This window comes from Astyanax mexicanus, chromosome 3 (assembly GCF_023375975.1).
Source record: "Astyanax mexicanus isolate ESR-SI-001 chromosome 3, AstMex3_surface, whole genome shotgun sequence".
NCBI classification, from domain to species: Eukaryota; Metazoa; Chordata; class Actinopteri; order Characiformes; family Acestrorhamphidae; genus Astyanax; species Astyanax mexicanus.
This window is the reverse complement of record NC_064410.1, coordinates 46,406,174-46,419,105: the sequence shown is the minus strand read 5'-3', so window position 1 is coordinate 46,419,105 and position 12,932 is coordinate 46,406,174. Positions and strand designations below refer to the sequence as shown.

The window sequence follows — 12,932 nt, the reverse complement described above, 5'->3', positions numbered from 1 at the left end:
ACCTGCTGGACTGGATGCCAAAATCAAATGTTTTTTGGGAGGAGGGAGGAAGCATGTGGAGAAAACAGGATCAAACCTTCAATCCCAGGCCCCTGGAGCTGTGTGACACATAAAGTACCTGTTTCACAAGCAGAACCCTTCACTTAATACACTAAATAAACAAAAAAAATAGTCATCATTAATTCAACAATTCAACTGCATTGCTAAAATATGTAGGAAAAACACCCAAATACATGTTTTTATTTTTTTATTTAAAAACTTCAAAATAGGTTTCAAGTTCAAGAAAGTAGAATAAGCTTAAACACAATGCAAAGCATCATATACAGACGGATAAAATACATTTTATATACTGCAGACAAGCCATGTCGGGTATTACATATGTACAATATGTAAACTTGTATATACAATCTTTTTTACATTTACAAAAAAAGCTTTGTTTCTATTTTCCTCTTTGTATATATATATATAGAGAGATAGATTTTTTTTATATTCCCCACTAGCATTTGTACTACAATAATGAAAAACATTTACAGATCTGTCAATCCATTTTCTCTTTTTTATATTACAAATGTATTTCCATAAAAATATATCTCTGTACAAAATTTTTTTTGTTCTTTTTTTTTTTGTTTTCGTTTGTTTGTTCTCCTTTCTTCTTGTGAACTTCACACCCAGCCAGTCCATTCAGGTCCTCTCACATTTATACACTTGCGTTTCAACAACAACAACAACAACATCAAAACCCCTTTTGGTCAAAGAGCATATAACTGCAGTCTGACTGTGTTCCTTGAGGCTTTGGCTAGGCAGAGCAGTCCTGTAAAAGTCACTCAAGGTTGGGCACTTCTCTCTCGCTGAGCAGAGAGGAATGCATGGGTTGTTTATTTGTTTGCTTGCTCGTTATTTTTCCCAAAAAGAACAGTTAAAACAGGAGGAAAAGCAGGGTTTTTGAAAAAGTGCATACTGAACGTCTCAACATAGATTTTGATTATTTTGTCCAAAGTTTATTTTTTTTGGAGTTTTATTAGAATACATACTCTGGGGATAAGAACTATATCAATATAGGATATGTACAATTCAAAATATATTTAATAATATGGATAAACATCTGTTTCTCTGGGGACATTCTGAGATTGACTCAAGGTGATTATTCATTTCTTGTTACTGAGACTCTGAATACGTATTTGTAGCAATTATGAGTGAAGTAATGTGGGAAATATGACGGTAAAGGTACTTGGCTACTTTACAGGCAATTGATAGAGCTGAGATACATTCAATGTAATGGGGGCATCTCCATCTGAATGCTACTTCTTGTCTTGTCATACGTTCTTTGTTCAAATAAGGCTTGAGACATGTCATCTTTATGTAGTAAAGTTGAAAGATGGACATAAGAATGAGTATATGATGCCATTCTAGATACAACTGGAGCTGATGAATGGTTATAAGATGCCAGATTACCAGCAGAAGTAGCCTGGGAAACATGCGTACATTTTTGGGGTCTGATGCTTGGCCTCAAGTAAATGGGATCATTGGGGTAATCAGAACATGCAGAACTTCCCAGGAGAGAAAGGGAAGAAGGAGGTGATGATAAAGATGGACATGGACATGAAATCAGCCTCTCTCATTGCTGCTGAAAAATGTCCAAAATGCCATGTTCTCCATAGTGACATCATTGACCACTTTTTAACTTTGGCCAAAGACACTATACAACTTCTTACACCATTTCTATTAGTAGAAAAATGCTATAAAACTAGAAACCAGTCTCTGTTACTAGTAAGAAGGAACAGACTAATAATTGCAGCTATCCTACTTGAAGTCCAGAGGAGTAAAGCAGATGCTTACTTTTTGGAAGAATTCTAATGAGCAACAGATTGCCTGGAGCTCCGCCAACACATGGATCTACTGTAAATTAATTCAGAGGTTTTTGAATTGGAAAAAAACAGGCTCTGTTTGCTTGCTCTCTCTTTTTTTCTCTCTCTTTCTCCTTTTCTCCTCAGTCATGTGTTTTTCTCTTGGGCTAAGAATAACACAAAGGCTTAACTCTCAGCCAAACACAGCAGAGCAAGAACCAGTGACTTTGAAATTCTCCCCTGGCAGTTGACAGTTGTTGTCGGCTTTTTTTAATACAGCAATGTACAGTATCACAATGGTAAGTAAACAGGGACTTGGGGAAAGACCAGACCAGACCAGACTTCTGAATATAACCATATCATCTCTGAGACAGAGAGAGAGAGAGTGGTACCAAAACACTGGAACAACAGGTAGACAAGACCTCAGGAAACACCAGAGGTTGCCTAAAATATTCTAAACTTCGTAACTTTGAAATAGGAGACACAATTGTAACAGTACAAGAAGAAAAAGAAGAAAAGGGAATCCCTGTTTCAAAAACAAATCCCTTCTAGCTGGAGTTGCTTTGAGAAACTCATAAATAATAGATTGAAAGTGTCTTCATGGGATTTCATCAGAGCAATTTAATTCCAATCCTAACGCCTAAACGATAAGCCAGGCCATACATCCTATGCCCCCTTTTGTCCTCTTCTCTGCTTCTGTAAAACAGTCATTGGATGTATATCAGAAAAGCGCCTGCATTTTACTATTGGAAATGAATTGCTGGGGATACAGTCATAACTGACATATGATGTGTGGGAAATAGCGTATAAGTGAGTGGAGATGCCATCCAGTGTGATAAAGCAATTTGAAATGAAATTATGTGAAGGAAAAAAAAGGGATGAAAAAAGAAAAAACACCATCATATTCCACAATGTGAAGTGAATGCCAATAGGTTTAAGATAATGTGCCTGCCAACCGTTTTGCCTGTGAAATCACAGGGGAAATACCATCTTTGCTTTTTCCATCAGCTCACAATTGAAACAAGCACTGGGCTATATTATATTCACATAGCAGAGATAAGCTACAGATTTAAAAAAAAGTAATAAAATTGTAAAAGCAATTACCAGAAGAGAGGAGAAACAGGCCGAAGCAACAATACAGCGATTCCTTTCCGAAGCCGAAGCAAATAATGTCAGGGATTTATAAACGCTCATTGGAAATGCACGCCAATGATGGTAGGCACTAGATAATTGAGGGCTTGGAAGTAAAAAGGCTAGACAAAGCCAAAAATAGGCAAATCCATGTGACAGAAGGGGACCACCACATGAGTGTACTCAAGGACTGTACCATGCTGAATTGATTTTCAGAGCTGGACCACTAGACTTAAGAAAAAGAAGGGAAAGAGAACGTACACAAAGAGAGCAGCATCTGTCTGAGGATTACGCTCATCTTCTCTCTTTTGTAGGCAATTATCTTCTGGATGATGGTTCCCTCCTGATATATGAGAACATGAGATGAGCTTAATATGAAAGACAGATATGATAATACCTAAAGTGGAGGCACACTGTCTGCGAGGGTTGCTGACATAGGTCTCCATGACCACCAAGTATATTTGGAACAATCTATTACAAAAACTACAGTAGCCCTCCAACAACTTTTTAGCTTCACTGAATGTGTCCTTTGTCTCATGTTTTCAGAGTTCTCAGAGGAGTTATTCCTGTACAGTTCAGGGCAGGAGAATAAATAGCCGTAAGTGAGACTGATCTTCAGCCTTGCTATCACTTAATCACTGTTCTTAATTAACACATTAAAATTAGTGAGAGAGAGAAATGAACTAATAAACAGCTTTATATCAAGAACTTTGTCTTATTTTTTGAGGTTTGGTTAGAGTGCTCAAGCTATAAATGAATGTAAATTAAATTCCAGGACCATTTCATTTCATCGTGTTCTCTTGCCTTGACATCTAGAACTAAAACTAACACAAAGGGCTGATTTAAAAGAATTTGCACCATGTCGATTCAGCTTTGCTAGAATGCAAGGCTTAAAGATACGACCAGATGTTAACAGGCTACGTGTTTTGTATGTTGCCAGGTATTGTTGTTTATGTTGTGTTTGCAGTTGCTGTTGTTTTGTTTAGTTTAAGTAAAAAACTGAAGAAAGTGTCATTGACAACCTTTCCACAAAGAAAGGTAAAGTGATTAAAACAGCAGATAGACATCGTCAACCCTGCCCACAACCCCCTGGAGAATTCACAGCTAAGTAATAGTGCTTCTGAGCACCATCTCTGTAGACCCTCAGGCCGCAGCACCCAGAACACTCCATTACCGCCGGCTGCCTTTTTAAATATCAGTGAACGGCTCTCAGGACATCCACTGCAGACTAATGAGGGGTGGGAGGGAGACGGCGCCGTTCAGATGGCCCACACGGAGGAATGCAGATGCCATCCAAGACCTGAATGTGCATTACATTTCCTCCTGTAAAATGCTGGACCAGCACACACACACACACACACACACACACTTTCTCACAGAAGCAAAAAAACTAACAGAATTCAAAGAAGATAAATCGCCTAAAGTCAGCCTTGCCAGCTCTCCCCCCCACACACACGCACAAATAACCTTCGCCCGTTTGCTTTCATATTCTTTCCCAGCGCTCTCCTCAGGGGCATGTACTGGCTCTCCAATCTCAGCCAGCTGGGGTGGAGAAATGCTGCAGAGAGAACGCTCCATGCTCCGGGCTGGAACGAGCAGAGAGAGGTGCTAATGATAGAACCCTTGTCTTCTAATAAGCCTCCAAATCTCATTCTCCTTCAATTCACGCTCTGTGGCTTCAGGTGGAAATTTCAGAGGAATTGATAGTGAAACTGTCAACCAGAGAAGCCCAGTAATGTGAACAAAGTCTGCGCTTATCTGTAATCATACAGCTTCAATGTGCAACGAGACGTGAAAAAAAGGAAGAAAAAAAAAACAGGCAAAATGCACTCCACAGAGAGGGAAAAAAAGAAAGAAAAAAAAAACATTCGAAAAGTGAAAGAAACAGAGCTCTAACTGTCCAGAAGTTCCTCTGCTCTCACTAGTTAGTTCCAATCATTCCAGCATTTCAGCCTCTCCACAGATCCCTGTTCATCCAGACATAAAGGAAAAAAATAGTACAGCACCAGCAGGCCCTTCGCTACCAAAAGCCCAGTATGAAAATAGCCCACTCTCCATTTCATTTCACTTTCTCTCCTTTTTTTTTGTTGTTTGGCAAGCGACAGAATCGAGTGTCACAGTCGTCCCCTCTGCCATGCCAGAGTTCCACAGGAAGCTCTCCCCGGAAAAAATGACGAAAAAAAACAGAGAAACTGCAGACGCATGTAAAAACAGGTAGAGTTTTCGGAAAGCAGAAAGCTGCACTGGTCGTCTCCGAGGAACGCTTGTGTGTTTTCCTGTTGAGATTTTTTTTTGTTTTGTTTTGTTTAGTTTCCTGCTTCATCATCAGGGAGTGATCTCTTTTCGCTATAATTAGAATCTGTTAAAAATGAAAATAAGCTTCCATTCTTCACTTCCAGCCCACCCACGCAGCCCGTTCCTGCCTGTTGGGCCACTCGTGTGGGCGGGGGAACAAACTCGTCCTCAACCTGTGAAGATGGGAATGAGCATATATGTAAAGAAAAAAGAGAGAGGGAGAGAGAGGAGGCAGAGGAGGAAGAAAGGAGGAGAGAAGAAAGACAGCGTTGTCAGACAGATCAGAGAGAAAGAAGGCAGAGGGATAAAAAAAAAAATGGAATGTGGGTAGAAGAAGCAGAAACAGAAGTGCCAGTCAGAAACACACAACGCACACCTCAAATATAAGAACACTGCAAGCTTAATATTTAGACACACTGTTTTTCTGTATTCCTTCTGTAGAGATTGATTAACTGCATTTGTTAACAGATTAACCTTTACTCGTTATTTTATTAAGGGATTAAAACAGAGACAAAACAAATATATGGATTGAAGTTTATATGACTGCTATATATGGGGAAATAGTGCTTTATAGAACTTGATCCAAATGTTTACATTGGTTCACAAGTTGACATTTTGGATCACAAAATGTTACTAAGAGTACTGTAGTTAACTCTCTAGGTCACTGAATATGCCAGTGTATAAAATTCAAGTTTTTGTGTTTTTTGCAACCGGGCACTGGCCTTTGTCGGTTCTTTAGTACACTTTTTTTTATTTAACCTAGAAGTTTGCTCCATATTTTGGCCAATGGCAAAACCAGTCAAAGTCACCCTTAAACTTAACATTTTCATATTTTTTTGCCCCTCAGACTCCACAGTCCAACAAACCGCAGACTGAAAGGCAGTTTGGGAAGTGAGGGCTGGAATCTCTAGTAAACGATACCACTGAATCATGCCAAATGAGAAAAGAAATGGCTGCGTGTCTTGCCCTCGGGCCTCAATCCTCACACAGCACACTGCAGTGCAGAGCTTCATCTGCTCGCCAGTGACCTTTTGTCTTTGGTGCTGAGCAACTTTGTGCCTTTGTGCCCAAATGAAGAACATTAGATATGAAAATGGGACTACCAGTGTGTGCTGGGACTTTAATACAGTATCATTCAAAGCACTGAATTACCTGTGGCAGCGGTTGCTGGTGTTCAGCTGCAGGTGTTAGTTTAATAATAGTGATTTGTTGGGTTTAACAGCAGATTTTAGTTTGGGTACAGTAACTTTGACTTTAGTTCACAGGTCTGATATTCTATATTTTACAATATTTTTTAATGGTTTACTGAAAATAATGTTTTTCACATGACCTATTTCTAAATCTCATTTATCCTTTATAATTTGACTGGAGGTTTTACTACTGTCTCTATAAAACTGAGTGACTGTATGTGTGACCTCTGTTATGATTGGCTCCCTCACATCAGTGTACCAGAAGTCCAGATAGCCTGGTCTTTGTATAATTGTTCTTGTGTGTTTAAATATGTTAAAAAGACAAAGAATTTCATTAGGTGTCATTTTTTCATGTGTCAAGTACATGACAAGATTTATATAAGGACTAAATGGATTTTTACAGGATTTTTACTTATTTTAAAAGCGCTGGTGCTGGTGGACATACCTGTGGAGAAAGCGGTGGCTATACGGCTGTGCAGACTGTGCTGACCGTGAACTCAGATTCATTTGCCATGATGTCTGTGGGCTGGATGTTACGGTCATACATGGGGTTTTCAAAGGTTGCTCTTCCATTAGTGTTCTCATGGCCTGCGTAGCCGTTGAAGGGTACTTTGGGTCTTTTTCTGATGATAAAAAAGAACAAGACAAGACCGAACATCTTCAGATTACTCACAATAAATTTCAGTTGAGCATTATTTTGGTTATCAAGTAAAATATACTGTATATACACTGTCTAATTGGATTGTCACAGTATTGAACTGTATGCTATCTCACAAGTACAAGCAAGATGAGAAGACAAAAAGATTAGAAATGGCCTCATGGCCATAAAGTGTTTACCTGTGTTTATAGAGATACAGGGCGAATCCTGCTATAATCATGGCTATAAAAGGCACTAAAATGGCTGCTGCCACTGAACTGCTGTTAGAAGCAAAGTTGTAGCCTGGATTCTCCCCGTTCGGGTCCAGACCCTCTGTAGAAGAGACACACAAAGAGCGAGGAGAGTTATAACACACAAAGAAACTTAAAAACACTTTTTTTTTTTGTCTGGCAAAAACTTCAGCCACACTGGGGCATGTCCAATTTTACTCAACAGCTCATTTGAGAATCCATTATTTCTAGAGGATAATATTTCACACTTCACAGACTTAGCTTACAAAGTGAAAAACTCAGCAAGCTTATATTGAGATTCATTTTAATCACATGATTAATGGAAAAACAAATAAATACAAGGAAGCCAGATCTACATTTCCCATCTATTTCTTTCACACATTTCAGTGGACGGACATCAAAGCTCATTATCTAAACAGGCCTTTTTAAATTATTGCTATGAAGATGCTACAAAGATGAAGTCATTTGCTATTCATTTTTCAATTTAGACCACAGTGCCTCCCTAAACAACAGCAGAGTGACAACACACCTGTTCACCAGACAACACCAGAAAACCCTTCCCGATAAAGTAAAAGTAAGAAAGAGTGAGAGATCCAATTAACTTACTTAATAGAGCCCGCCTATCAAACCACATAAAAATGAGGAGATGCTGTAATGGCCACACACACACACACACACATACAAACAAACAAACTAACACACTCACGCCCACACACATACATCCAGCCCAGGCTCAGCCCTCCACAGCACCCACTGTTTGCTCAGACTCTCAGATAGTTAAGACCACAGTGCATATAGCTGTCGATTAGAGATGAAGCACGGCTGTTTTTATTATGGGAGGATTTCACACAGCCCCCTCTGATTTGGCTCCACCAAGCCATGATACCTCACTTTCCCTCAGTCTGTCTGACAAACAGCTCATCCAGTTACTCATACACTCACACAAATATACCTCTCCCTATCCCTCCCCCCAGACTCACCCCACCACACCCGGCCCGGCCCAGCCCAGCGTCAACCACTTTCAATAGTTTATACCAAACACGGACAGGTGCATAAGCAGAGCTAGGAGTATTTAATTAACTCTTACCACCAGGAGTGAGAGCGGGAGAGAATCTAACAGGCTCAGCGGTTCAGTTTTGATTCATGAAGGATTATTCCTTATCATTCCCTACATGATAATTCTCTAAATCTGAACGATGACTCATTTACAGCTGAGTGTCATTAACTCCCTGCAGCTCAATCCGGAAATCGTATCACAGTGAAAAATACACAGCGCTGCTTAGGTTCACTCCAGTGCTGATGTAACGAGTTTCTCTAACAGATAATAATAATTAATTAATTACTACCAATAATATAATGTATTGTAAGTAATGTAAGTATAATGAAAGTAATGTAATATAATGTTAATGTCTAATAAATAATGTCTAATAAATAAATACAGATTAAATATACAATATACATATTGCAATAATGTTTTGGTATATATTAATTTTAATATAAATAAAAATATGTGTTAAATGATTATACCATGATAATTATTTTACTTCAGTATACCCCAAAATAATATATATATATATATATATATATATATATATATATATATATATATATATATATATATATAGTTTTTAAATGTAAATAAACTTTATATAAATTAAATAATAATTAATCTATATTTAATTATAAAAAATAATACAGTGTATGTTTAATTATATTCAATTAGTATAATACTATAAAAATAATACAATAATAGAATTGGGTAGCCACAAATAAATGACAGTACTTGCAACAATAACAAACATTGTAAGTTTGCAAGTAATGTCTCAACTAATTATTACTGGCTAAGTATTAATTGGCACTAGACAATATAGTTGACATTACTAAACATTACATAAATATAATGCTTAAGAATTTTGTAAATAATCATAATTTGAGACCTTAGTTAACATTATTAATAATGGTAATATTTAGTTATATTTATGTTAAATTGAGACATTCTGTCGCAAGTACGGTTAACTATTGTATTCACATTGTAAAGTGTTAGCAAGTGTTTCATTCATTGTATATATAAAATAAATAAAGCTACCAAATTAGTACATATACCGTATGTACTAATGCAATCTTAAAGTTTACCATTATAAGACAAATAGTGCAGTAGTAGCACAAATCAATAAGAATAACAATAACAATATCAAACTCAGTAGTAACCAATTACATACCAAGCCTCTGAAGCCCAAACTGGCCGAATCCTTTTCCTCTGACGAATCCTTGGTACACGAAGGAGTTGGATGAAGGCATATACGACACCTGTACAGAACAGAGAACAAACAATTAAAGAGCTGCGATTATAGAGCCAATACATTCTCAAAATGTCAGAGTGAGCCGCTGAAAGGTAAAACGTGTCAGCAGCACTGCACACCTCTTACAGCTGACATTTAATTCCACACCTAACCCATTCCTCATCCCATTGAAAACTGCTCATATGCAGAAACACACACACACAACCAAACACATGCATACGCACACAGGTACACAGACACACACTTACACTCTCACACAAAAGCCCTCGTGACCCACACTTTTAATTACATTTTCCCAGCTGCTTGTCTCCGGTGCACTGGGGAGGGGGGATGTCTGGCCCCGATTACTCGGCAATGATTTAACTGACGTTTTAATTAAAAGAAAAACTTTCTCAGCTCTCCTATTCCCAGGAGTGATAGCGTGAACGTGTGAGTGTGTGTGTATGTATGTGTGTGTATGTATGTGTGTGTGTGTGTAGTCAAGGGTCTGTCCTCAGACCAGAGCCTTTACTGTAGTGTGTGTTTGTGTACTGTATGTGTGTGTGTGTGTGTGTGTTTGTGTGTATATAGTGGGCATAGGGTTGAGGAGGGCAGGGAGAGCACTAAGTCACTGAGAATAGAGACCTCCACCTCCCTGTGACCTGTGGACTAGAATAGGAGTTGACTTGTTTCCACTGAGGGAGCAATAAGCAGCACTTCCACTTTAATATAACAATAATACACTCTGATAAACTGAGCATTATTCAGCAGCACTTGTAGGCATTGTATACGGCCCATTTTAAACAGGAATTACATTTTTAATGATGACAATGTGCAGTAGATTAAGCTAGCGTGCAAAGTGCACTAGAAAGGTCAGATCTTGTGACACATTCTGACAATAGTGTTCAGTAGTAGAATTAACAAACACAGAAATTAGGCACTTAAGAGAGCACTTTCACAATCAACCTTTTTATCATTTGGGCATTCAAGCATGAGGACTCTTAGGGATACATTGTACCAGCTGTACCAGTTTCAGAAGATTACCATTAGCAACTGCGTTCATGGAAGTGCATTATGAATGGAAATGTGAAAACAGTCTTCAAATCTTTTAATATATACTACACATTTTAATTGTCTAGTGTTTTCGTATCTATGGGGTAAACAGAGCGAAAAGACAGTTACAGTAAAAAGTAAATACCTCCATTACCCCATTAAGATAACCCTTTTATCCTATTTTATCTATTCTATTTTTCTCCCCAGTTGAGACATTTTCAACTCACATCTACAATCTAGGACTCTCCCCATACATTGATATTATTAATTCTAGCGCCTTATAATCTGGTACACCTTATGTATGAATTCTACCAGTCAGGTATTAAGGAGCTAAAGTAAAGCATTATATTGGTAAGTTTTCATTGAAGTTTCTCCAGCAGTAAGGCTGAGTGCAGCAGCCTTAGCATTAGCTGCTAACCACATCACTAGCTCTTTCGCCATTTAGAGGCGAGTATATTGGATTGCAGTCTGCATATTTACCATGTTAAAACAAGCTACATGGGACAAACCACTAGCTGATAGCACTATGGGTTTCCAGAACACTCATGGTTCTTTAGTGTAATGCTATCAGGAGGCATTTACATCCCACTAGCGTTGGAGTTAGCGGCTAACACTAATGCTGCTGAACCCAGCCTTATTGCTGGGGAAATTTCACTGAAAACTTACCCTTAGACGAAATACTGGAAATCTAAGCTCGCTGTAAATAAACAAAAATGCTTGACTCACACAAATTAATGTTTTTCAGGCGAGAAATCTGTGTAGAATATCTAGTGCTCGTTTGACTTTCACAGCAATGTTTTTTTTTTTTTAAGAATTACAGTTCTGTTTACTTCCCCCTTAGCTTCCCCCAGCTTTCCCATTAGAAGAGAAACATGACAACACCCTTGCTCACTTCGACGTAGGCATCCTTACTAGTGTTGCTTAATGCTATATAATATATAATGCTACATATAATGCTAAGTATGTATGTGTAGAAAATGTAAAGTTTTACTCAGTAATTTAAATTAAATGAAAAAGCACATATTGTTTATTAGGTATGTTCAAACTTGTGCACAAGCCTGTATCTACAGACCAAAAGCAACTAACAAATTTGACACTGAACCCAAAGATAAAAACAACAGATCTGTGAGTAAAAAGTACACAAAGCCTCACTGACTCTAAGTACCACTCATGTAAAAGATGAAAAGCTGTTTGGGAGATAACAGTATCTCCTTGTGGAGAATCTTCAGTCTGCTAAACATGTGAGTGTTCTCACACTTCTTCAGACGTCCTTAAGGGACTCCTTATTTGGTTTATTCCATGCAGGCTAAAACTGCAGCATCTGCACTCATCCTAATGGACCAGACTAGAGAAGAAATTGCACCAGGCTTCATTATAATCAAACCAAACTAAAAGTGTGAACCAGTCTTAAGACTCTTTTTCTGATTAATCTAATCAGAGACCAATTTCACACATATAATCAATGTAAAGTCAAGAAGGAGATAACAAAGAAGGTGAAACTGGATGGCTACAATGCTCAATACTGCACACAAAATGTGAATTTTAGGCTTTTTCTGGCTACTGCATTTGAGCAGATCTCCGTATCAAGACAGGGCTATCTCCACTAGTGAAAAAACCCTTCTCAATTTGTGGGTAAGCTCAATTAAGTAAGCTGATTGGCTCTTTTGTTGGAAGGTAGTACTCTATCTGTAAATAGACTCCATGCCGAGCATTATGGAAACTTCCCTCCCTTCATATTTCATCTCCTAATTTACGAAAATATCTTTGGCAATGTTTATGCAAAGGATCTTAACCAACCAACAACCAATCTGAACTGTATGTTCTCCTAAAAAACAGATTTTACAAAGATTATGGCTCCAATATTAATGTTTTCTAATGGCTGTCTACTTATACAGTATAAGAGTTACTTAGCATTAATATCGTAGCATTGTTTTGTTTTACTAAGTACACTTTTTACACTTTATTCACATCTAAGCCAACGCCTAATCCAAAAAAAGACTACATACATGTCCATCCAGTGCCCAGTTGTCGATTTTAAACTTGTTGACGAAGATCTCCACTGGTCCTCGGATCTGATGGACCTGCAGCAACAGATGGGCCTCCTCTCTTTTATAGGTACCTGCATGGGCACAGATAATCTCAGAGAGTGCACTGGTACAGCTTCAGAGCCATTACTAAGGATGTTAAGAGAACAGGGAGCAGAGTGTTAAGAGTGGCACAGGTCTGAGTAGTGAGCAAAGTGAGGAGGTTTT

At 38.2% G+C, this 12,932-nt stretch overlaps 1 protein-coding gene across 1 annotated transcript in view; it reads right to left on the bottom strand.

The window, feature by feature from the left end:
- Positions 1 to 230: 230 nt before the first annotated feature.
- Positions 231 to 12,932, bottom strand: part of csmd2 (CUB and Sushi multiple domains 2) — a 430,187-nt gene continuing 417,485 nt past the window's right edge. The window contains exons 67-71 of the mRNA XM_022683200.2: positions 12,687 to 12,799; positions 9,568 to 9,655; positions 7,298 to 7,430; positions 6,906 to 7,083; positions 231 to 5,443 (exon numbers count right to left, since the gene is read on the bottom strand). Of these exons, the coding sequence (XP_022538921.2) occupies positions 6,924 to 7,083; positions 7,298 to 7,430; positions 9,568 to 9,655; positions 12,687 to 12,799 (494 nt within the window). The 3' untranslated portion in view covers positions 231 to 5,443; positions 6,906 to 6,923. The remainder of the gene's footprint in view (positions 5,444 to 6,905; positions 7,084 to 7,297; positions 7,431 to 9,567; positions 9,656 to 12,686; positions 12,800 to 12,932) is intronic.